This window comes from Epinephelus lanceolatus, chromosome 12, assembly GCF_041903045.1.
Source record: "Epinephelus lanceolatus isolate andai-2023 chromosome 12, ASM4190304v1, whole genome shotgun sequence".
NCBI lineage: Eukaryota > Metazoa > Chordata > Actinopteri > Perciformes > Serranidae > Epinephelus > Epinephelus lanceolatus.
The window spans coordinates 16,588,221-16,612,282 of NC_135745.1; the positions used below are offsets into that span (position 1 = coordinate 16,588,221).

The following is a 24,062-nucleotide window of genomic DNA, read 5'->3' on the forward strand; positions in this document are numbered from 1 at the left end:
GGTTTGAACAAAGAGGATTCAGTTGAGATTTTCTCTCTCTCAATAAAAACTCCATGAATTTTCAGAGTGAGACTTCAAAATATTTCTTAAATGCAACACATCCTTTTTCCAATCCAACATATCCTGTTTGTTCAGCGCCTCAGGAAGATAAGAGTGCATCCGTCTTTTCTTATGATTGGCAAAGATTGCCATGTTACCACATCCTGACAGATGCCGAAAGGCTGATGTACTGGGGATCGCCATTAATCATCAGTCCAGTATTGGGTGTAAATAACAGTCATATTCATGACCAGTTAGTCAGACAATTATTTTTGTAATTAATTAATTTATCTTTTAGTTCAAAAAATATAAAAACATGGCAAAACAACAACAACAGCAACAACATTTTAACATATATGACAAAAAAGCAGAAAATCATCACACTGGAGAAACTTGAAATCAGTACGTTTGGCATCTTTGCTTGAAAAATGACAATTAATCAAGTGTCAAAATAGGTGCTAATTAAAGGAGCATGTCATTGACATTAGATTGTTGTGCTAGATTTGGGTGATGTCAATGTATTACTGTATACTGTGGTATTTAGAAATCCCAAAGGTATGATTTTTAATACTGTCCAAAAAACTGATGCTTCCTTTATCTAGTAAACTGATATAGAGATGCTGTATTGAGGCAATGTAGTGTACAACACCCGCCACCAGAGGTCAGTCTCTACCCGTGAAACAGGCAGCTGATCTGAGAAAAATGCCGCTTGTAGCCCCTTTTGCACGGCCAGATTTTGCCGGCAAGCTGCAAGCGTTTAGACACACAGAGCCGGATTGGCAAGTTGATCCAAGGTGCCCAATTTTCCGCCTCGTAGGGTAGACATATTGGCGGAACCCCTTTAGTTTAAACAGACTGAGGCGGCCTTCCCCAACGGGAGGGGCTGTTGAAGACTTGTGGGAGAAGCTGTTGATGACGCTGCACGTGTGAGCCACTGGCGGTGGAAAAACAGGAAACAGCTGATAGCAGGAATTAGCAAGCAGTTAGTAGCAAGAGGGAAACGCAAACCTGACAGACACTGTAAACATGAGCAACTGGGGAGACAAGGAATTGTGCAGCCTCCTTGCCCTTGCAAATGAAGAGGCCATTAACCGCCAGATGACGGTAACGGTGAAGAACGGACCGACTTATGAGAGAATTGCTGAAGGACTAAACAGCCGCGGCTTCCCTCCCACGTCACTATTTACGTCACACACTGAGCTACACATTTTGTTACTTGCTCACACCCCCCATTGTCCCGAAAAAGGCACATTCTGTATAAACAAAAGTAGATAGGCGGCATTTTGCCGCACTCCCCGATTTTGTTTTTATACTGCCAATGCTGAACAAAGACTGATTGGGCTTTCCTGCAAATTTGCACAATTCCTATCTAAAAAGGGCTTGTGAGTGGCAGGGATAACGTCACAGGACTTGTAAAAAAGAAAAAAAGCCTCTGCCCCTGTTTGGGAGTATTGCCACATACACCGTAGTCTTGAGTTTATTAGCCACTTGATTATATTCAACATCATCTTCGTTCAGCCCACTGATGTGCTGGTGTCTGCTGCGGCAATAAGTGTCATTGGCTCCTCCAGCAAGAAGGGCACTTATTTCTCATCTAATCATTATTCTGAGGACCGTTAAGTATGTAAACCCAGAAAGACTTGTCTGAAAAGGCTAATTATTTGTCAGAAACACAACATGGTATGCCAGACAATAACATACATGGTACAATGACTTCTATCGCCAGTATCACAGCTTTCATGTTCTTTATGTCTGTTTGATTTTTACAGAAATACCATCATATACCATCCACCCAGATGAAATGTGAGGGTATGAAAAAATAGATAGCGCCCAAGCCTATAGGCTTACACAGGTAGAAGTACTCAGTCTAAGAAGACAGTTGAATAATGTGTTCTGTGGCTCGAGAGGCTTGTGATTTCATCAAGGTTGTCTCAGCTCGACTTTAAAGTTTTAAACAGGCAGCCTGCATTACAGTTGTGGGACTTGGAGTTAAAGAATGTGAATAAATCATCCAGGCCTATTTACTGACTTAAAGTGGCTTATCACAGATAGATCTGTATACAGTGTAAGTACAGCCATCACTAACATAGATTTTTACACTGTAAAAAGTCTCATCAACATCAGTCAGTGTTGTCAGTGTATCTGCTTCAAAAGTACAGTACTGGTTGGGCTATACTATCACATTGCATTATTGGAAATGTAGGAGCCAACATTTTGGAGCTTGACTCATACAAGGGAGAAAAAGTGAGGATGTGTCAGCCTCTGCAGCTTCAATTTTTATCTTTAAAACCTGTCTTTTGCAAGTCCCCTAACGTAATGGAAAGCTTGAGTATCCCCTCAGTAGAAAGCAACTAATAATTAGTTTCATTATCGGATAATCTGCTAATTATATTGACGCCTCCGCGCCAGTGACAGCCATGGCCGGAGGCATTTTGTTTTTGGGTTGTCCGTCCGTCAGTCTCATTCTTATGAACGCGGTATCTTGAAAACACCGGGTTGTAATTTCCTCAAATTTGCCACAAACATCCACTTGGACTCAAAAATGAGCTGATTAGAATTTGGTGGTCAAGGGTCACTGTGACCTCAATAAACATGTTTTTGGCTGTAACTGAAAAAATCATACACTAACTATGACAAAATTTCACACAAATGTCCAACAGGATAAAATTATGACATGACAACATTTTATATCCAAAAGTTCAAAGGCTTAATTCACTGTGACATCATAATGTTTTTTGTCATTATTCAGCATCATATCTCAGGAACATAAGGGTAGACATTTGGTCAAATCAAATCAAATCAAATTAAATCAACTTTATTTATATGGCACTTTTCATACAACAGTAACACAAAGTGCCTTACAGAGGTTAAAAACAACAAAGATCCAAACAGAAAACAAAAAGAAAAGAGAAAACCCAACCCTCCCACCCAACAAAAAGCTATTTAGCTCATAAAATTGAGTTAGTAGCTAGGTAAGAATGATCTAAAACAGAGACATAAAATGCATCAAAACTAAAACCTATAGGCTAACTAAAATAACAAAAGATAAAGGTTAAATGAGATAAGAACGTAAAAAGAGGAAGGGTAAGAATATAAAAAATAAATAAAAAATAGATAATAGATGGATAAATCGGTTATAAGAGGAATTTAAAATAGATAAATAAAGAGATCAGTTAAAAGCCTGATTAAAAAGATGAGTCTTGAGTCTCTTTTTAAAAACATCAACAGTCTCTGCAGCTCTGAGGTTCACCGGCAGGCTGTTCCACAATCGGGGGCCATAATAATTAAATGCCGCCTCCCCGTGTGTTTTAGTCCTAACTTGTGGTATGGTTAAAAGGCCGGTGCCGGAGGACCTCAGGGTCCGCGAGGGTTGATATGGTAAAAGCAGGTCAGATAAATAAGAAGGCCCAAGACCGTTAAGACATTTAAAAACTAATAAAAGAACCTTAAAATCGATCCTGAAGCGCACGGGGAGCCAATGCAGCAATTTTAAAACTGGTGTAATACTGAATACTGAATTGGTGACACTAATCTTGGGTGTCCACCATCAAACTGTAAAGATCCTCTGCGTGCCGGGTTAAAGATGGGTGTGAAGTATCCATGTCTTGGCAACATCCATATTTGAGGCATTGTCAACTGTCATGGCTACAGACAGGGAACACGCCTGCCAGGTGGTAGTTCTGGTTTTTGTTTTTTTGGTTAATTAATCAATCACTTGGCCTAGGAAATGCCAGAAACACTATAAAAAACACCTTAAGCCCAAGGTAACATCTTGAAATGGTTTTGGACTGTTGATTGGACAAAACAAACTACACAATAACTATCACAGAATAAAGAGTTATTGATTAGTCAACTTATTGTTTCAGCTCTAATCCGGTCTGACATGTTTTTATACTTTTTATCCTTTCCTTCTTCCACTTCTTCCTCTTCTGTCGCCTGAAAAGACTTAGTGGTATTTTCGTTGTAAAAGCATCTCTCAAAAGTTTAAGTAGTCGAAGAAGACGCAAATAACCTTCACCAGTTAGAACAATGCATTTGTAACCTCAAGCTATCTCAGTCATCATCCCTCTGAGAGCGAAGCACCAAACAGGACAAATTCCTTTTTATTACTGAGCCACTTGAAAATTCAGTCAGCATTGCTATTTTCTGTCTCTGGCAGCCTTGAGGAAAAGTTTCCATGTCAGACACATTTCTTTAACAAATAACACCTTTAGGAAAATCTCTGCAGAGGCTGGACGTCTGTTTAGTCAAGTGGAGAAGAAAAGTGGCAACGCAGTTTGTTTCCCTCGTACTGCAAATGTACTGCATCTGTCTGTCTGTCTAATCCTTTCAGATTCTCAGATGTCGCTGTAGTTTGCACTGGTAATATATATACTCAAATTTCTCTGTGAGCAGTCATGCTGTGTGTAATCACTACCAATGAGATGAGGCTCTATTATGGAGTTATGGAGGGATCCCATTGAGTTTCAGGGGAAATATCAGTTGCTAAATGTCAGTAATCCTGCGCTGGCATTTGGCAAATTGAAATGGATTTTCTCTGGTCGATGTTTTTCTCAACAGCCACATCCCCCCCTGCCTTCGCCCTTCAAACACAAAGAGACAGGGAGAATAATTGCTATTCTGCTGTAAAGTACTCCGTAGAAATTCAAAATTGGATGTGCGGCATCTTTTCACAATTGCATTTATTTTTGCACTAAACGTTCTCTCGCAAACTGTGCGTCTGCAGCCAGAATGTGGTGCATGGAGAGCAGTAGATTCATTACTATACAGTAGCTTCGTCCTTGGCCGGCAGTGCGGTCTCCTCTGCCCGTCGGCCATCTGTGACCATAAGAGCCAGCTACTTAAAAACTCAGATATTACAGCAGGATAAAGCTAAAATGGCTCTAGTCATAAGTGAGCGGCAGAAGTCATTTTCTGTGATTGGCTGAATGCCGCTAGACATTCTGGCTTCACGTCCTCTTAATATAACCCTCGACAATACAAGTTATAGATATTATAGAAGGGTGAACATGCTTTTTTTTAAAAACCACATTCAGTCTCAGTTTGCCCATAAAAGACAAGTGAGTGGAGCAGGTGGTCTGATACATGCAGATACTGTATCTTTATAGCCAGGCTGTCCCTGTAGTCACACTGCATTTATTTATTTATTTATTTTATGTGTTTGATTTACAGTTTATTACTTTTAAGTTCAACAACCATACAGAAAGCAGCTGTACATAAATTTTAAAAACTTTGATGGAAAAAAGTGAGAGAAAATCTGGAAGGAGTTACAGTCACACATTACTATTATTAAAATTAGGGATGTGCGAGATTAGTCAACTAGTTGATTAAACGTTGCTACCCTCAGCACCAGAAATACTAGTTGGATCAACTTATTAAGACACCCAGCGGAAAACGGGAGGAATTTGGATCAGCATGTGAGACTAACCAGCAGCTCTGATCAGCAACAGCTCTCTCTCTTTCTCTGTTTCACACACAAGCACAAACACGTGCGCTGTCAGATTGTGTCCACATTGGTTTGTTATTTTGGCACACGGAATATTCTGAGAAGCCTGGATGTGTGAGTGTGCTTGTGAGTGTGTGTGTGTGTGTGTGTGTGTGTGTGCGTGCATGCGTGTGTGTGTAAATTTGCTTGCACACTCAGAGAGTAACCCTGTGAGTGAGTGTGTTTGTGAATGGAGTTGAGTCAGGAAGTTGAATACACAGTGAATAAATGTTATTTGTTAATTTTATTTAGTGAGTTTTAATGTTTTGTAGGATAATGTGTAGTGTTCATAATGCACGATGCAAAGTGTCACATATCAGCAGCATTTAAAGTATGATTTTATTTTTGAAAAGTGTGATTTCTCATAGTATAGAGATTTTTTCTTGGACAGTGTTTAACTTAAACTGCGCTCAATTTTCAGCAAAATTAACTGTAAAAAAACCTCCCTAATTGTAGTGTGTAACTAACTGTCACTTTGTCTTTTTTTAAAGATATTTTTAGGGCTTTTGTGCCTTTATTTTATAGGACAGATATAGTTTGAAAGGGGGAGTGGGAGTGGGGATGACATGGAGCATAGGAATGTGGGTTAAAATCAAACCCGCGGTCGCTATGGCAAGAATGCAGCCTTTGTACATGGGACACCTGCTCTTCCAGGTGAGCTAGAGGGCACCCCAACTGTCACTTTTTTAATCAATGAAAGAGGACTGAGATTCTGTGTTAAGTCAAACTAAACAAATTAAGAATGTAAAACTTAAATTGAAACATAAATTCACTTTTACATTGTTACAAACACTGTTTAAAGTTTACAGTCTCGTCTGCTCAGATGAAGCCTGTTATCCTTGTACAGTTTAAAATATTTTGATGATTATAATTCGACCACATCATGTTGCCCCAAAATCTGAAATGAATCACAGAGGTCAGTATGATATAGAGTTGTTCCAGTACAGATACCAGTAACAGCAGTGTGTCTGATACTGTCTAAAATGCTGGATCAGATATTGATGAGTGCCCAACTCTGTGCACCGATCCAATACCACATAATTTATTAATAAACCTAAAAGTGGTGTCACACTTGGATAAAACAGCAGTTTTCCCAGAAATCAATACTCTTTCGCCGCTCTGAGACCGTAACCTACGAAGCAAGTATCGCTGTGAAGCCACCAGCAGCTACTGTTTCAGAGCAGTGACGGAGAACTGTCAGCAACGTCAGCAATTTGGCAACTTTTTACACTGGATTAAAGAACATTCTGTGGCATTTATTCTCTGTTTATATTTGTTCATGTTTTACAAAAAGTATAACCCGAGCCATTCCATACAACTGATTTCCATTTCACATACATACATACATACAGGATCAGTAATTTATGGCTGTTAATTTCTTTTTTCTTTTTTTTTTTTCCAGATTATTTTTTCAGGCTTTTTTGCCTTTAATGATAGGACAGAGTGAAATGGGGTGAGAGAGAGAGAGAGAGAGTGGGGGGTTGACATGCAGAGATGGTCGCAAGCCGGAGTCGAGCCTGTGACTGCTGCAGCGAGGCATCACCTCTGTACATGGGGAGCTGGCACTATCCACCACGCTACCGACACCTCCTTTTTCTTTTTTCTTTGACACAGTTGTATTGGATAGGTAGTCAGTATCAGCCAGTACACAAGTTCAGTCCTCTGGATCTGTATTGGGACAGAAAAAATGGCATTGGAAGAGCCGTAGTATGATATATGACACCCTCTATCCCCTGACTACAGATGTCATATTGCCTTAAAATAATAATGGCTGCAACTATGGTTGTTGTTGTTTTTATTCCAATTAATCTGATGATTATTTTCTTGATGGTTTTGTCTACAAAGCACCAGATGTCATCAGCAATTGATTGTTGTAATTCCCTAGAGCAAATTTAGCATCTTCAGTTGTTGTGTTTTGTCCGATCAACAGTCCAAAACCTAATCCTCCTATTTGAGGAGCTGGAGCCAGCAGATGTTTGGCATTTATTTATTAAAAAGTGTCTCACACTGATGACTGCTGCAGTGCTTTGTGGGTTAAATGTGTGTTATCAACCTGAGACTTATTATCAAGTGAAACAACGACACCAGTCCAGGGAGAAACAGTAGTTTTAAGGGCTGTGAGGAAGAAATTGAGAGTGATGTCAGTCTCTCCACACAGCTGAAAGTCTATGGCAGCAGGATAACTCGCAGCCATACATAAAATGCTTTGTTTTTGACAGGTAGACTCATTCTGCTCACACAGATATGCAGCGTCTCTGCTTCTCAAAGAGCAGATTTCTCTTTTTTCACTCTGACAAATTCTTCACTTTCTCAAGTGAGCGAGCAGCAGCCTACGCAGCAGAGCATAGAGCCTCACCAAACTGTTTCTGTGAACATATGGTGCTGTTTTTTTGTTTTTTCCCCCTCGTCCCAAAAGTTTGCTGGATCCAGAAGGGGAAGTGAATATTGTAGAGTATTTAATCCTTTATACTTGTGGGGATTATGTTCCATTTGATATCAGATATGCATTAGTCAAATGGGTTTTGACTGCTTTCCAGTCACGCATACAAGTACACGTGTGCAGATACATGGACACACACACACACACACACATTAACACACACTTGTCTGATTAAGATAGGATTTTGCAGTACTGATGTTTATAGCTGTGAAAAATTAATGCATAAAGGGGAGTTTCCTTCTTATTGTTGCCCCCCGCATAGTCTCAACCACATAAAAGCAAACCGATTCTTTTTTAGGCCAGATTAAGTTTCTCTGTGATGCTCTGTACTATAATGAAGCGGTATCATGCCAACAGAGCAGATTAGTGCTCATTTGACCTGAATTGAAGGATTTTCTTTTCATATGTCACTGCTGATAAGGGTGATACAACGGAAGTAGCACGCACCAAGGGCAGCAGCATCAGGATGTTTTGTCATTGAACTGGCAAAGGGAAACATCTGCACGACACTAAGCAATGGTTTTAATGAGGGGATACAGAAAGAAGAGCAACAACAGGGAGGAATGTCCCACTCCCTGTAGTGCAACATAACTAAGTTCATTTACACAAGTACTATACTTGTTAGACTCGTGAGATTGAACACATTGTAAAGTGACCTCTTACAAAAAGTGTCTAGTTGTCTGTGGGTTGTTAGCAGTTCCACCAAATTGCCGATTTCCCATCTACACTTCTCAGATATTTTATTTTATTTTATTTTATTTTATTTTATTTTATTTTATTTATTTTATTTTATGTTTTTTATTCCAGGCTCAAAGTGTAACAAAACAAGCACTTTACTTTGGATTTTTTATGCCTCTTTACAGACACTGTGGTTGCTAGTTTGAACACTTATTTTCATAGAAATTGATCCCTAAACAGATTGCTAAAAAGAATAGCTTGGCTCTTTACAGTAGATCTAATTTGTTTGTCATACTTTAGTATGAAGCATCGTGGACAAATCTGGTAGGCTGGTGAAGTTAAAGGAAAACTTTGGTATTTTTTAACTTAACCTATTTTCCCAGGTTATTCTGCCTTAGTGACAAATGGAGACAACAATTTTTGAAACTGGTCCAGTATTGTGAGAGGGTGGCGAAAGAGATGTCAATTTACATCCAATAAAAGTGCTTGTTTTTGCCGCTGACAGGTCTGACAACATTACGTGAAGGATCCTACAGAGAAATGAAACATTTTTCCTCACCTTTTGCTGATTCTGTCTGTTTGTTATTGTGTGTAACCAAGTCTCGCTCAAGGACAAGTCTTGTTCTTCGATGTGGTGGACTTTTCCAAATTGTCAAAATCAGCTGATTATTCAACCATGACACTGAAAATCTTTTAGGTACACAAAGTAACGCTTTCCATACTCCCAACACAACAAACTCCTCCGTACACTTCTCTTTCATTGATTTTCCTCTTTAAAATATTCTCTCTCATGAGATTTCAGCACAAGACTTCTCCTTGAGTGAGATTTGGTCACGATAACAAACAGACCAGCAAAAGGTAATGAAGAAACGCTTAATTTCTCTGTGGACTCCTTTCCGTAATGTCGTCAGACACTTAAGAACAATCTGAGCCCATCAGTCGGCAAAAAGGAGTACTGTTAAAATGGATGTAAATTGATGGTGCACAATTACCTGTTATGATTTTATTGCTGCCCGTTTTGCTGCTGCGGGTGGAGTGGTCTCTGTCAATACTGGACCAATTTCAAAAATTGTTGTTCCCATTAGTCATTGAGACACAGAAACGTGCAAAAATAGGGTTCAGGTCAAAAAATACTGACAATTTCCTTCAAGTGAAATTGGCGATAAGGTTAAAATCGTCTACCACAGTATAATTAATTTACAGTACTACGATATCAGTATATATTGTGATCTTGTTCACTAACCAAATTTTAAATACACAAAGAAAACACCACTGTACAACAGAACATCAGTGTTCAGTAATTCTGGTTCACTCTCTGTTTAGTTTAATAATTCATTATGTCATCAAGAAGTTACAGTATGCAGAGCTTGGTGAAGTTTTCACCTGTTGTTATTTGGATTAAAAATGTTCTCCCTTTTGCTGCTGTCTGAATCTGCCAATATGCAAATTCAACAACTGACAACAAAAGTGATTTTTGTGGGAGATGATGGATTATGAGAAATATGTTATTGGCTAACCAGACTAGTGACAAACACTCTGCAGAGTGAAATGTAAATAAATGAGCTGGATTGTTTGTATTTGCAGAGCAAACACTTCTCAGTATTTGCATGTGACTGCTCTGTTGTTGTTGGGTACCCTTGAAATTAAATAAACGTCCTGCTGAAGAGATCTGGCAGATTAACACACTGTAACTCAGTAAAACGGGGGGGTTTCTTCAGAGCATTAGTGAGAGGTGCTCCACAGATCCTTTTTTTAAGATGTGAGGCTGCAGCTGGAGCTCCTCTAGTCTCCTCTGGGTTCCTCATGACAGCTGTGTGAGGTGACTGCCCCCTCTGCTGGGCTCTGCAGGGACCAGCAGGCTGCATACATCCCAGATGAGCGATGAACTTTACTGCAGCTCATTTATTCATTCGACTGTCCCTCTGAGTGCATGCAGCATGCAGACATGCTTACCACTTTGCATTAGTTCAGCTTTCCTTCGGTTCATTGTTGCAGTGTAATAATGAAAGATGTAACTGAGTGTAGTGGAATGTATCATGTACTACCATTAAATACGTTACATGCACTAAAGTACTGCTCTGAGATTTTGAGTATTTCCTTTTTATGGCACTTTATACTTCTAATCCACCACATTTTGGATAATATATATTAAATACTTTCCAAAATATCTAAAATACGACATATGTGCATGTTACTCCACTACATTTATCTGAAACGCGCAATTACTATTCATTTTGCATATTTTACAGATTAACATTCAGACAGAACATATGATGATCTTAAAAATTATTATCCATTAATAATCCGTAACCATTTATCCTGTTCAGGGTCACAGGGGGTAGGGTGGCTGGAGCCTGTCCCAGCTGACACTGGGCAAAGGTGTGGTACACCCCAGAAAGTTCACCTGACTGTCAAAGAGACACACAAACATCCAGCTCACATTCACACCAACGGGCAATTAAGAGCCACTAATTACCTAACCTGCATGTCTTTAGTCTGTGGGAGGAAGCCGGAGAAATAGGAGAAAACCCACGCTGACATGCAAACTCCACATAGAAGGGCCCCAGATGGCCAGAACATAATGCAAAATGAAAAAATCCACAAATGTCCCTGTATCTAGTGATTTTAGTTTGGAATTGAGTCCTAAAAGTTTCATTTTCTTATGAAAAGTCAAAACAGTCTGCCTGTGATGTAGGAATGTTTCAACACTAATTAGCTTACTTTACAAGACATAGACATATTTATTTTAAACCAACTGCTTTGAATTAAAAAAAAGAAGGTTGAATAATATATTTTTAGGATAGTCATTGACAGAAATGCAGATTAAACAGCTCAAGACTATAAAGTGGTATGCAGTATATAACACTATGAAAGGGCCTAATTGGCAAATAGTACTTTGACTTATGTTACGTAAAGGGACAGTTCACCCCCAAATCATAAATACAATTGTTTCCTCTCACCTGTAGTGCTATTTATCAATCTAGATTGTTTTGGTGTGAGTTGCCAAGTGTTGGAGATATCGGCCATAGAGACGTCTGCCTTCTCTCCAATATAGTAGCACTAGATGGCATTCAGCTTGTGGTGCACAAAGTGCCCCAAAAAAGCAATGTCTCTTTCTCTTGTAGGAACTTTTTTTTTTCCTCTGGAACCACACTTGCAAACCGCATCACCGCGCAGAGGGAGGAGTGCATCAATTCATGGATGAGATGCTCATGCTAAAGATGTAAACATTATTGGCGTCCACCTCGGCTGAGCTGTAATGTTAGCTAGCTCAGTGGTGCTAGGTGAGCTAGCAGCAGATGTGCGCTTCTCTCTGTGTGGTGGTACGGTTAGCAGATGTAGTTTGGAAGAAAGAAAATATTTCCTACATGAAACTGCTCACAACAGGATCTGTTGATTATCTTTAGTAACCAGGTCATGATTTTTGGAAAGAGACATCGCTGTTGAGTCTTTAAACTGTATTTCTTGGCACTTTGAGCACCACAAGCTGAGTGTCATCTAGTTCCATTATATTCAAGAGAAGGCAGACATCTCTACAGTACTCAAGAATTCACACCAGAGCAACCTGGACTGATAAATAGCTTGACAGGTAAGAGGAAAAACATGTATTTTTGATTCTGTCCCTTGAAAGTACATTTTGCCAATGTTTTATACTTATAATTAAGATTTGAATGCAGGACTTCTATTTGTAACTGAAATAGAAGGGAAACAGAAATGAGCCCCTGTGATGAGTGAAAACACAAAAAACTTGTGTAAATAGCTCTTGAATGAAATTAATCATACAGTTAAAAACCTAATATATATGTAGTAACATCTACAAATTGTATAAATTCTCTTGCACAGTTCCTGTGATAGTCAGAGCTCCTGTGGGTGAAATTTGGAGGGGAACTTGTGCGTGACCGTGTTACCCAGCAGCAAAGGGTAGACCTCCTCCTCCTCCGGGAAAATAATAGTTTGTTATCTCGTACTTGGATGACTTTTGAAGCGAGACCTTTGCTGGAAATATGACACGAATTAAGTAATGCGTCTGGACCTCCACTAGTAATCTCAGAAGTGGCTCTTTGTTTATGCTCCTGTCTCACACCCCCGGAGAGCAACACCAAGGTTTTTAAAAGAGAGGAGGAGGAGAAAGAGTGAGAGAAAGACTCTGTAAATATTTTCTCAAACGCCTTAATTGAAATTGGATTTTAACTGCTCACTGGACCGTGGTGGCAAGAATCAGGTGCCAGGGAGGTAGCGGTTTTGCATTGCAAATGTAATTTTCTGTTTTTATTTTTGTTTTGTTTTTTTTTCCCATTGCCCAGGAGGCACTCGAAAATAGCTACCAGGTATGTTTTTTCATGAGCCATTTTCTTCAGGTTGAGCCTCTCATTATTTCAATACCCATCGCGATTAGCTTTTTGGATTGAAGTACAGTGTGGTCCTGTTGTTTACTGAGCTGGAGCGTTAGTCTTTATGGGAAATTGTATTCTCTTCATGCCCAGATAGAGCCTGATGGAGGTGAAATTTTGATTGCACAATATGTATGGGAAATAAACAGCTAATGTGCTTCGAGTTTTCATTCATCACACAAGTGGGTAGGGCGCTTCTTGTTTATTATTTTGTAATTTGAAAATGTATTGCCTTTTCAGTGTACGTTAAGTCGGGGGAATGCTGCAGTGATTGATAAAGAAACTTTAGATATTTATTTTCACCTGTAGATACCAAACACTGAGCAGTCAGCTCCTCATACTGAATATATTATTGCCAGTGGTAGAAAAAGTATCCAGGTAGTTTACTTAAGTTAAAGTTACCACACTGTAAAAATTGAAAGTGTTCCTTAAAGTGGCTGTAATGGATACATTCATAATAACAGTCTAAAAAGTCTCTCAGAATTTAGCAGACACCAAAACAGAGCTAAAAGAGAGTGAATATTTAAAGATTATGTAACATTACCATATTCAAATTTCTAAAACAATTATACCTATCATATATTTTTTGAGTTGTGTACTTACATTATCCCAAATGTTTCCAACAAAGTTCACATCCAGAGAAATCTGTAATTTTATTCAAAACACGTGTCATTTGGTCATCTGTCAATGGCTGTATTTATCAGACCACAAATAGGACAAGCTATGAGAGAGGCTTAATTAGATGAGCTAGCTAGCGCACCCCATGGTCCCTTGCCTCACTTCCCACTAAGTAGACTATTTTGCCGGCAGGAGAGCAGGCCTCAACTCCGGACACAGACTCATAGTTCAGCTGTAGCAACTTGAACTCAGCCAGCACAAACCCAATCTAGGGGTTTACAGTGGGCTGTTGGCCAGTGCAGCACTAGGTCTAACCTGTGTAATGGCAGCAACAGAAGGTTTGCTGAAGTTGCTGCAGGGCACTAACTGAAGGTTAGTCCTAAGGTTAAAACTGAAAAGTCTCAAGTCAAATCCAAAGTCCTAAACGTTGATTTTCGAGTTTGACCTCGACTTAGTATTCTTCATGCATCTTCAAATGTCAAACCAAATTGGAAGTTGTATCATCTCCGTTTGTAATTTTCGAACTGCATGTTTTGCATACTGCTTTTCACTTTTTACTGACACGATGTAGTTTATTACACAAACGAAATTATCTTTGGTATAATTTTTCCCAACTGTTACTCGGTAACATAATGTTAGTTCTTCATGGTCCTCGCCTGCCACTTAATTGATGCTGTCAGATTGTTTCAAATAAAGTGGATCTGGGGAATTAAATGTCGACATGTTGGAAATTAATAGTGTTAATGTTAGTTGATTCAGGAGATGAATGCAAAATAATTTATTTGTAGCACACTTTTTAAATAGCCTAGCATGCTTTTTTTAAATCTCTGGGCTTGGGGAAAGGTATCGAGTGTTTTCAAGTGAAAAGGCTCAAGTCCAAGTGAAGTCATGAGTAATTGGTGTTTAAGTCAATGTCAAGTTGCAAGTCTTTTTTGTTTTTTATCGAGTCTAAAGTAATTTAATTTGTGATACGAGTCCATGTCATGTGACTTGAGTCCACACCTCTCCTTCATGATGTCATCAAAGTCTGTCTATTGTTGTTGTGATTGAAAGAACCTTAGCAACAATGTGGGTTTAACGTACATTCATCAGGTTGACACAAACACGACTCCAAATGAATGATCGCATTGCTCTGTAACTAATGGATGTGTATGTAAGCAACTGTTTGCTAACAAGTTCACCACATCAGCTCACATTGAAGATGATGAGACTGTATATCCACCACTTGCTATTTCTCAGTTTCTGCACAACTGATGATTCCATAACTTTCTGCCAGTTTTCCTCCTATATGTAATCTGGTCACACATGCTCACTGCAGGAGAGCCTGGTGGAAGATTATGGCTCTCTCGTGTCTCGGGTCCCAATGATCCCACACAGTCTGTCTGTGAACCGAGATCAATACCACCTCAGAGTAGGTTTTAGCACCTTTAAAAATAACCCCAAAGCTTTCGGTAGGGATGTGTTAAATGAAACATCCTCTAGCTACAACCATAAGTGGCACTGCAGTTAATGACCATCATTGTCTGATTTGATGGTCGCAAACAAGGTCATTGCAGCTGCATACAGAGTCATATTCCTCATGCAAAATGTTTCAGTGCTGACCGAAAGCTTTAATGTTGAAATTTTATAGCCGTGCTGCTGCCTCACTGCTGGTGTTAATGGTGCCCATTTTGGCTGGTGCTCCCCAACTCCCCTACTGTACTCCTTCCTCGATGTCAAGCCTTTCAGCCTCTCTGTCAAACAGCTCAACAGGCCAACTCATGATCGCCCTGATGGATGAGCGAACGAGGAGAGGAGTCGTGAGTCTCGCACTCGAGCTAGTGGAGGTTCAGCGCCCCGCTACGCCCACGCCGAGCCGTCCAATCGCCTCCAGACTTTGACACATCATTTCCCCTGTGATTTGTGGCCAGATTGAGGTTGAAGGAGACAAGGAAATTTTCTGTCCTCATGAGAACAGATGGATGTTGCAGCGCTGCAGACTGAGCCGAGGGTTGTTTCTTTATTTCCCCCCTTCTGAAGAACCCTTTTACTTTATGAGGGAATGGTTTCATGCTCCATAATGGACTCCTGATGACTAGCTATTACAGAACATTTTCAGAAAACGACCTTCCATTTTTTTTCTTTTGGGATGACACAGAATAGACGGACTGTCCTTTGAGGAAAGCAATGTGTATTATTTTGTAAAATACTTAAGTATATTGAGTATTTCTTATTTGTCCTCTTTGTGCTGTTTCATACAAGATCAAAGTTGGAACCCCTCTGTTTGTGATCAAAGGTGGGCGGTAATGCCATGAAATGATGCGTGATGCAACATACATGCAATCGCTAAAATGCGGCTTGTCAGGGCAGCAAATGGTCACCATTTTTTTCATCCACACACCCCTACCCTCACATGTTTGATCTCGTCTCTGAGCAGCGAAGCCTCCGGCGCCTCCCTTGGGATGTTTGATGTTGCAGATCAGAGCGCGTGGTGGTGCAGGCACTTTGGCTGTGGGGGCTTCACCATTACAGCACGCTACATCCAATCTTCTCACCATCAGATAACTTCAAAGGATCTGCAAAACACCACCTTCCTAAAAATCCAGAGTTTCCCACCGGTGTTGTCTGTTAGATTAGCAGCACGTTATTGAAGCTTCCTGGAAAGAAAGAAATAAAAAAAGTCTCTGACTCTGCCGAAATCTATCATCACCTCAGGCTCCGAGATGTCGTAGTACACCGCAGATTTTTTTCATCTTTGTCTGATTCTTTCTCTTTGCTGTGCATTGATCTCCAGCTCTGCCCTGCCAATAGCTTCTCCTCTTTGAGACCTTTCCTCGTCCTCCATCTCTTATCCATTATTCATCACTCTCAGCTCTTTCTGCCAAGCCATAATACCTCTTACCTCCAGACCAGCCTTTTGCTGTTTTGCAATGTATGAAACAATGATGCCCAGCTGTTGCTTTCTTGGGAGCCATGCTGTAATAGGAACAAAGATTGCAATGTTTGTGCACAGTCTCTAAGTCACACTCTAATCCTCTGACTGATAAAACAAGACAAATAACCTACAGCCATTCTAGTGGCTCTGTGAGGCTGTACTTTGAACCAAATGCTAACATCAGCATGGTAACAAGCTGACAGTGTCAGTGCTAACATGCTGATGTTTAGCAGGTATAGAGTTAACCATGTTCACCATCTCTTAATATGCATAAAAATTAAGTACAGCTGATGTTAATAGGAATGTCATTAGTTTTGCAAGTATTTGCCCAGAAACCAAATCAGTGAAGTCATTTAAAAAATGACCTTATGATGGTGCTAAATAAAAAAGTTAGACTAAATTATCTAGGAACCATAAATGTCTGTATTATTTGAGCTAATCCATGAAGGAGGTGTTGAGACATTTAGATGAATAAGTAACAAACCTTGACCGGTCAGTGGATCTCAAGTCAGCTGACTTTATTCTCTTGGGACCATGAATATCTGTAGCAAATATTCATGGCAAGCCATCCTTTAGTTCTCAAGATATTTCACTTTGAATCACAAATGTTGACCTGCTGGTGGCACTATATGAAAAGTCAGAGAATCACCAAAGACAGTGGGATTTGCCTGATTTGCCTGGGATTTGTCTGTACGAAGATTTCATGGCAATCAATCCAATAGTAATAAATTCATGTATGGTAATTCTGTAAGGCCACACCTTCTTGGGCTGTCACTCATTCCAGTTTGCTGCTCTGAGCGACTGGAACGAGTTGCAAGAAATGCTTCAATTCAACACCTTCATTGCGTTACCGTCTTTTAATAACTCATTACAAGAGATAGTTTGCACCTGTTTTGGAATTTGCTTCTCTGGTACACAGTATATAGACCTCTGTTGTTGTATATGTTGTGATGTCTTCATTTCGCCTTATGTTGTTTTTATTACTTAGCTTTGTCTATGTTTTAAAGGTCTAGTGTTTACGATTTAATGGCATTTAGTGGTGAGGCTGCAGAACTGAAACTTCTAGGATGGTGATGCAAAAACATAAATGACCCTATTTAGAGCCAGAGTTTGGTTTGTCCATTCAGGGCTACTTTAGAAACAACGTGGTGGACTCCATGAAACAGGACCCGCTCCGTACGCAAATTTGCATTTTATAGGATAGCGTAGAAAAGACCTGCAATAGTCTGCCTTACTCTGCCCCTGATTGACTTACCTCGACATTCTTAACCTAACCCTATCCAATCTCGCTCCTCTTGTCTAAACCTAACCAACAAAGGCAATCAGTATTCACCAGTCACAAGGACAGTAGGTTGGGTCATGCCTTCACTATCCTTGAAAACACAAAGTCATGCTCCATATATAGATATAGACAGCTCATTCTAAGGGTACAAAAACACTTAAATAATGACAACTTATATATATACAGATATATACACTATTCCTGCCAGTATATCCAACTAAATCCCACACACTGGATCTTTAAAGCCTTATATCAACTTGCCTCCGGTCACTGCCTCTTGGCAAGGTCATCATTATAAATAAGAATTGATTCTCAATAGACTCATCAAGGTAACATAAAAATTTTAAAGAAAAAATGTCAAGATATTTTAGTGTGGATCAAGGTGGTGGACCGACATGGCTGAAAAAGTGATAACTACTTCCCATCTCAGCTATTCTCAGTTATGGTTTGCCAGTCACATTAGAAGGAGTAAGAAAAGTAGAAATGATGTGGCATTTAGTAGATATTAAGTGTTAATCTTCGCAAATTGACTATCTTGGAAGACGAATGAGTACTTCATAGAGATCTTTTCATACTCAGTAAGTATGAAGTGATGGGAAGAGGTTACTGTGAGTCATCTGTGTTGAATCAAAAACATAATGATTGAATGTAACACTTATTTTCCTTTATATGTTATTAAGCCGCCTCACTACTTGAGAAATGTGTTCTTAGTGTAAGAGAGCTCTTTTCTTTTTGTTTTGTTGGTCAGACCATATCAAAGTGACTCAGGGAAGATGCACTTTTATGAGTCTTTATTTATCTGTAAGGGATTTTACTCAGGAGGATGTTCTTTTTCACACTAACATACTTCATGCTGACGCAGTTAACATATATTCTTACCTTTATGTCTGTACATTTATACCTAAACACAAACTAGTCTGCATATGTCAGTCAAACAGCTTCTCATCGCCATGGTGAGAGATTTGACCACTCAGTGTGCATTTGTGCAGCTAAAACTGATCAGTTACATGCTGCTGCGTGCCTGTTGGTTTGCTCTATTTCAGAATGATAAACTAATAAATTGCCTAATTCTAAAATTTAAAAAAAAAATTCAGCTCATTCTTGAAAGTGTATGTGACACATGCAGATGATTCTCTGATGGAGAGTTGATACATTAAAGCAGCATAGCCTGTGAATTAGTGCCCCATGAATGACGCTATGTACTTAACGTAAAGTTACACACTTAATGTTAAGTCACAGAGGTTGACCTGATTGGCACAGGACATTTTCATCATGTCCAATAGGGGAATTATTTTATGAAGAGAAACAAGTGTTTATCACGCCTTTGTGCCAGAGAGGACCAGCCATCTTTGTTATGCAGCAGGATGCAATGGTATGTGTCATAGGGATCTCCGTTAATGAATCTGAGGACAGAATGATAAACTGAGTCTGGGGATTTGAACGTAGAAGCAGCAGCATGTCCATAGATTATAGCATCATAATCTGGAGCTGATAGGAGACTGCTTCCACTTTTCCTACAATACAAAGAGAAACTGTACAAAAATCTCAGTTATTTCTGCAGTTTGGTGATGAGGATTGAAACTGAAATACTTCAGTTAGAGATGTATAAACTTTTGGATGTATTGCGAAGTTAAAAGAATCAAATCAAATCAAGTGTCTGGTTTTACAGTTTTACGGTATGTTGAATTTTACTGAAAGACTTGCATCACTGTCAGATGAAGTTGCTCCCTTCTTTTGGCTCTGCAGTGCTAAAAGTTAAAGATGCAAGTTGATATTTCCTTGAAGCCCAAAAGCACAGTGTAATGCTGTATGTATGATACATTTAGGAACAAATCTAATGACAGTTATGTGCAAAATGAGCGTTATATTTTAGCATTATTATATATTATGTACCACGTATGCAACAATGCTCCTCAATCATCCTTTTTCTTGCCTGGTTGTTATATTGTATATATTTTACTGTAATAGGATATATTTATTGTTATTATACAGTATTTTTTATTCATATACACTATATTTGCCTCCTCATTGTATATTCAGTGTTATGTATTTATCTGATGTGACCGCTCGCAGATTTATGATGGAGCTGGAAAGCCTCTACTTTTTTATTTACTCTTTAATTCAAGCTATTAAACTACTGCCAATAAATAATTTTGATTAAACGTTCAATTTTAGAACAACATTGCTGCATTTATCAGACTTGTCATGAGCTCACTCCCTTTCTCTCTACAGAGGAAGTCGTTGATCGCCACCAGTCTGATTGTGGCGGTGTCGCTCTTCGTGGTCGTGGTGAACTACTCGGAGAAGCCCTACTTCCTCCTGCAGCCAGTGTTCGGACAGACGTTCAGCAGCCACTGGATGTTCTCCAAGCAGCCGTACAAGGCCTTCAAGCCTCACCTAGGCTATGTCAGCATCCCCAAACAGGAGGTGAGGGACACAAGTGGACAAAACACACAAACACTGACGAGTAGGCACACTCAGAAACAGCAAGTTTATTCATTCAATGTCATATTTTTAGTCGTGTATGCAGATGTTTGACTCGACTTGCTATAAGCTGCTATTAAGTCCCATTGCTTTGGGTAGCATCTTGCTGCCTTTCTTGCTGTGAATGCAAATAATGTCTGCTTAAACTGGTTAAGTTAAAGTTGCTTTATACACTACGTGAATTTTCTAGGATGGTGATGGGATGGCCGCTTCTAATCATAGCGAGAGTAGGGCAGGTCACCTTCACTGTCCTTGGATTCGCAAAGTTGTGTATACTGCCTGTTTAGCACTGAATGACACAATATAGTGGAGCATTTAGCAGAGAAGAAGTGGAGCTGTTGAAGAACAAAACAGAGCTAAAGCAGAGTGGACATTGGGCTTATATTCATCAGATGGCCAGAAACATCTCCAAATGACCAATAATGTAGCACTGTGTCTCTGCTGCATGTTTTAATAGCAAGTGTTTGCTCACCACATCGACTTAATAAGGTGATAGATGATATGTCAGTGAGGTACAGCTTGTTGTGTTGCACCCCAGTGGCCAAAAAGTAAATTAATTCAGGTTTAAAGCTTCAGTGGGTAACTTTTACAAAAATAACTTTTTGTCATATTTGCTGAAACTGTCTCTACATCCTGAAAGAAGTACACAAGACAGATAGTCTGTGAAAAACATCCTCCTCTTTCTACAGCCTCTAATGGCATTTGCCAGAATCTACAGCAGCACACCAAAACCAGCCAATCAGAGCCCAAGAGTCTCTTAAGCAGCTGTCAATCATGTCAGTCACTGTTTGTAAACTACGGTCAAACTGTCAAACTAGGCAGCGCTGATGAAATATGAATCAAGATTGTGTAACTGGCAAATGTTTTCAGAAACATATTTTAGTGTACTGTTTAGCTGTAAAATGAGAAAGTTTGTGACCTTGCCGCCATGTTGGACACTGTCAACCCAACTACCAAGCACTGCTCATCAGCCGGACCAACTTTCTAATTTTACAGCTAAAGAGTACACGAAAACATGTTTCTGAAAACATTTGAGAGGAGAAGTCAGTAACAGAATCTTGATTTATATTTAATGAGCGCTGCCTAGTTTGACAGTTTGACCACAGTTCACGAGCAGTGATTGACATGATTGAGAGCTGCATTTGAGACTCCTCAGCTGTGATTGATTGTTTTTCGTTCACATAAGGTCAGGCCATTAGAAGTGCTACAAGGCGATAGAGTCAGCCAAGGAATATGATGTTTTTCCAAGATTATCTGTCTTATTTAGTGCTGTGTGAATATAGTGACAGTTTCAACAAATATGACGAAAGTTATTTTTTGCAAAAGTTACTAACTATAGCTTTGAACGCATAAAAAGCCCATAACAGATGACGAATAATGGTGGTAATATTTCAGTAGTCAAGGCAAACTGTGAGAAACGTCCATTTGTAAAATACAAAGTGACAGTTTCATTACATCACTCACAGCATTAACATTAAATATTTTACAATAAACCATTATGCACTAGTCATATCACAGTGTGAGTGTCACAATGTCATGTACAGATTCTCGTATGGTGCATTCATATTCTACAACCCTCTGTGAACATTAACCTGCCATCACATAGCCTCACCTCGATAATGAAGGTGTATTCAAATGCACTCATGCAAACAGCACAGCACCTCCTTGAGGATTTTCTTAATTCATTATATCAGGTTGTCTGTGATGGATCTGAAAACGCCTGTTTGATGTCTCTTGTGTGCATTATTTCTTTGTAATTCCAAACACCCATGTCCATGATCCTATTCTTCTGCCTTCAAACAGCTCTGTGCTGTATATTCCCTGCACAATTTATGGAAATTGAAATATCAAAGCCTTTTAATTCCCACCACATCAAAATGTAAAAACCAAGCTGTGTGTTTGTTGTTTGGGGAGGCAAGCAGCGACAAGCTGAAATTGTGCTCATATCACTGGATATTGGGTAGTCACGCAGGAAAATCGTATATTTTGCTCGCAGAGATGCATGCAGCGTTTCTGTCTGACAGGGAATGAGGATTGTGCTTTCAGTTTGGGCTGCAATACATCTAGATTTGGAGTTGCGATGGATGCGTTGGCCCTTAATGAGAAGTGGATGCCTTATATTCAGCGGGCTGATATTGGCAGATTAATGCAGAGCGTCACCCTCTGCCTCCGGAGAGCTTCATCCGCACAACATGGGCCCAGAGGCAATCACGTCTTACACCAATCTCTACGTCTGCACCTCCTTCTGCCTTCAGACAAGCCTGCTTAAATCACTGCCCTCTCCCCATGGAGATTTATGCAAATCACTGGAAAGACTGGCAGCTTCTGCAGAATTAGACCTCTTTTCGGCTCAAATTCCCCCACCATTGAGTTCTCTGTAGAGAATCAGAAGGGGCAGTGATTGGCCAGAATGTGAGTGTCAAAAGTGTTCTGCATGCTACCACAATTTCTGACAAAGGATGGGCAGAATAGTGGAGGTCTGGTCAAGGTGATACTGTTGTGCTGGTTGTCGTGAGCGATTACGTCCAGAGTGAAAGCTTGCTGTGTGAGCTGTCAGCCTCTGTTAAGCACACAGCAACACCTTAAGAAGCCGTAGTACTTCTCCCCGGACAGTAAGGCAATCTTACATGATCCACAGGGAGGTGTCATTTGAGGTGTTATAAACCTCCTGCAACCATGTATAATGCATAACCTGGTAGCATGGGAATGGTCTGCCTTATTTTCCTCATTTGATTGAGTCTGCCTCCAGGTGTGATAAATCGCTCCCGCTCTGCTTTTCAGGAGAAATAGAAAACATTTGTCTTGTGGCACTTTACATTCATGCCCCTGGTCTATCACAGATGAAGACAGAAACTCAATATTTTCTTTTAGACCTGTTTTTTTTAAATTCAGGCCCTTTAAAATGTACACAGCAACCAACATGGAGAAAAAATTGCTTCTGTTTTTGGATTTCTTCATGAATCACATTATTATTTTAATCATCATCATCATTTATTTTATTCAAGGCCTCAGAAAACACATTGAGTGAGAACCTTCATTTTTAATGGTGCCGAGGTACATACATCAAACACATCTTTAAACAAATAGCAATACAAGAAGAATACATGGCTTTAGTCACACAATTTTGCTGCAGAGTGAGCGCTCCTGACTATCACACTGCTCTTTGATAGCTTCAGACGTGATGCAGTGGCCCACCGTAAGGGTTTGAGATCACACTTTCTCCTCTCTTCTGCTTGTATTCAGTGAAGCTCACAGATACTTAATAGACACAGTCTCTGGCTTTTGTCTGTTATCTAACGTAGTCAAAAAATGTTGTTGCATACATCTGATCTGTCGTTAGCATCATTAGTTAATTATATAACATGCCACTGTTTGACTGAATGCCCTGCTGAGCCCCGGAAAAAAAAAAACTGAATCATCGAATATTTTTATTAAACAGCCAAATCTGATTCGTGTACAGCCCAATTTTTTCAATGTAAAGCCAAATAAACAAGCAAGATCTAAAAACATGACAGTTATAGTCAAATGGTTAGCAATTTAACCTTGAAATTCTCTCAGTGCTGTTAATGAAGTCATCTTAAAGTTTTGTTGAAGCATATTCCAAGTATGTGGGGCACAGTGAGAAAAGGTAGATTTTCCTAGTTCTGTACAAATTTTTGGCACCTGCAGTTTGAGCTATGTCTGTGAGTGGGTACAGTGGCTACCAACATTCCTCTCGTTCATTCTTCTCT

General features: G+C 39.6%; 1 protein-coding gene across 1 annotated transcript in view; it reads left to right on the forward strand.

Moving 5' to 3' along the window:
* st6galnac3 (ST6 (alpha-N-acetyl-neuraminyl-2,3-beta-galactosyl-1,3)-N-acetylgalactosaminide alpha-2,6-sialyltransferase 3) overlaps positions 1 to 24,062 on the forward strand; it is a 101,089-nt gene that overhangs the window by 17,239 nt on the left and 59,788 nt on the right. The window contains exon 2 of the mRNA XM_033650649.2: positions 20,080 to 20,274. Within this exon, the coding sequence (XP_033506540.1) occupies positions 20,080 to 20,274 (195 nt within the window). The remainder of the gene's footprint in view (positions 1 to 20,079; positions 20,275 to 24,062) is intronic.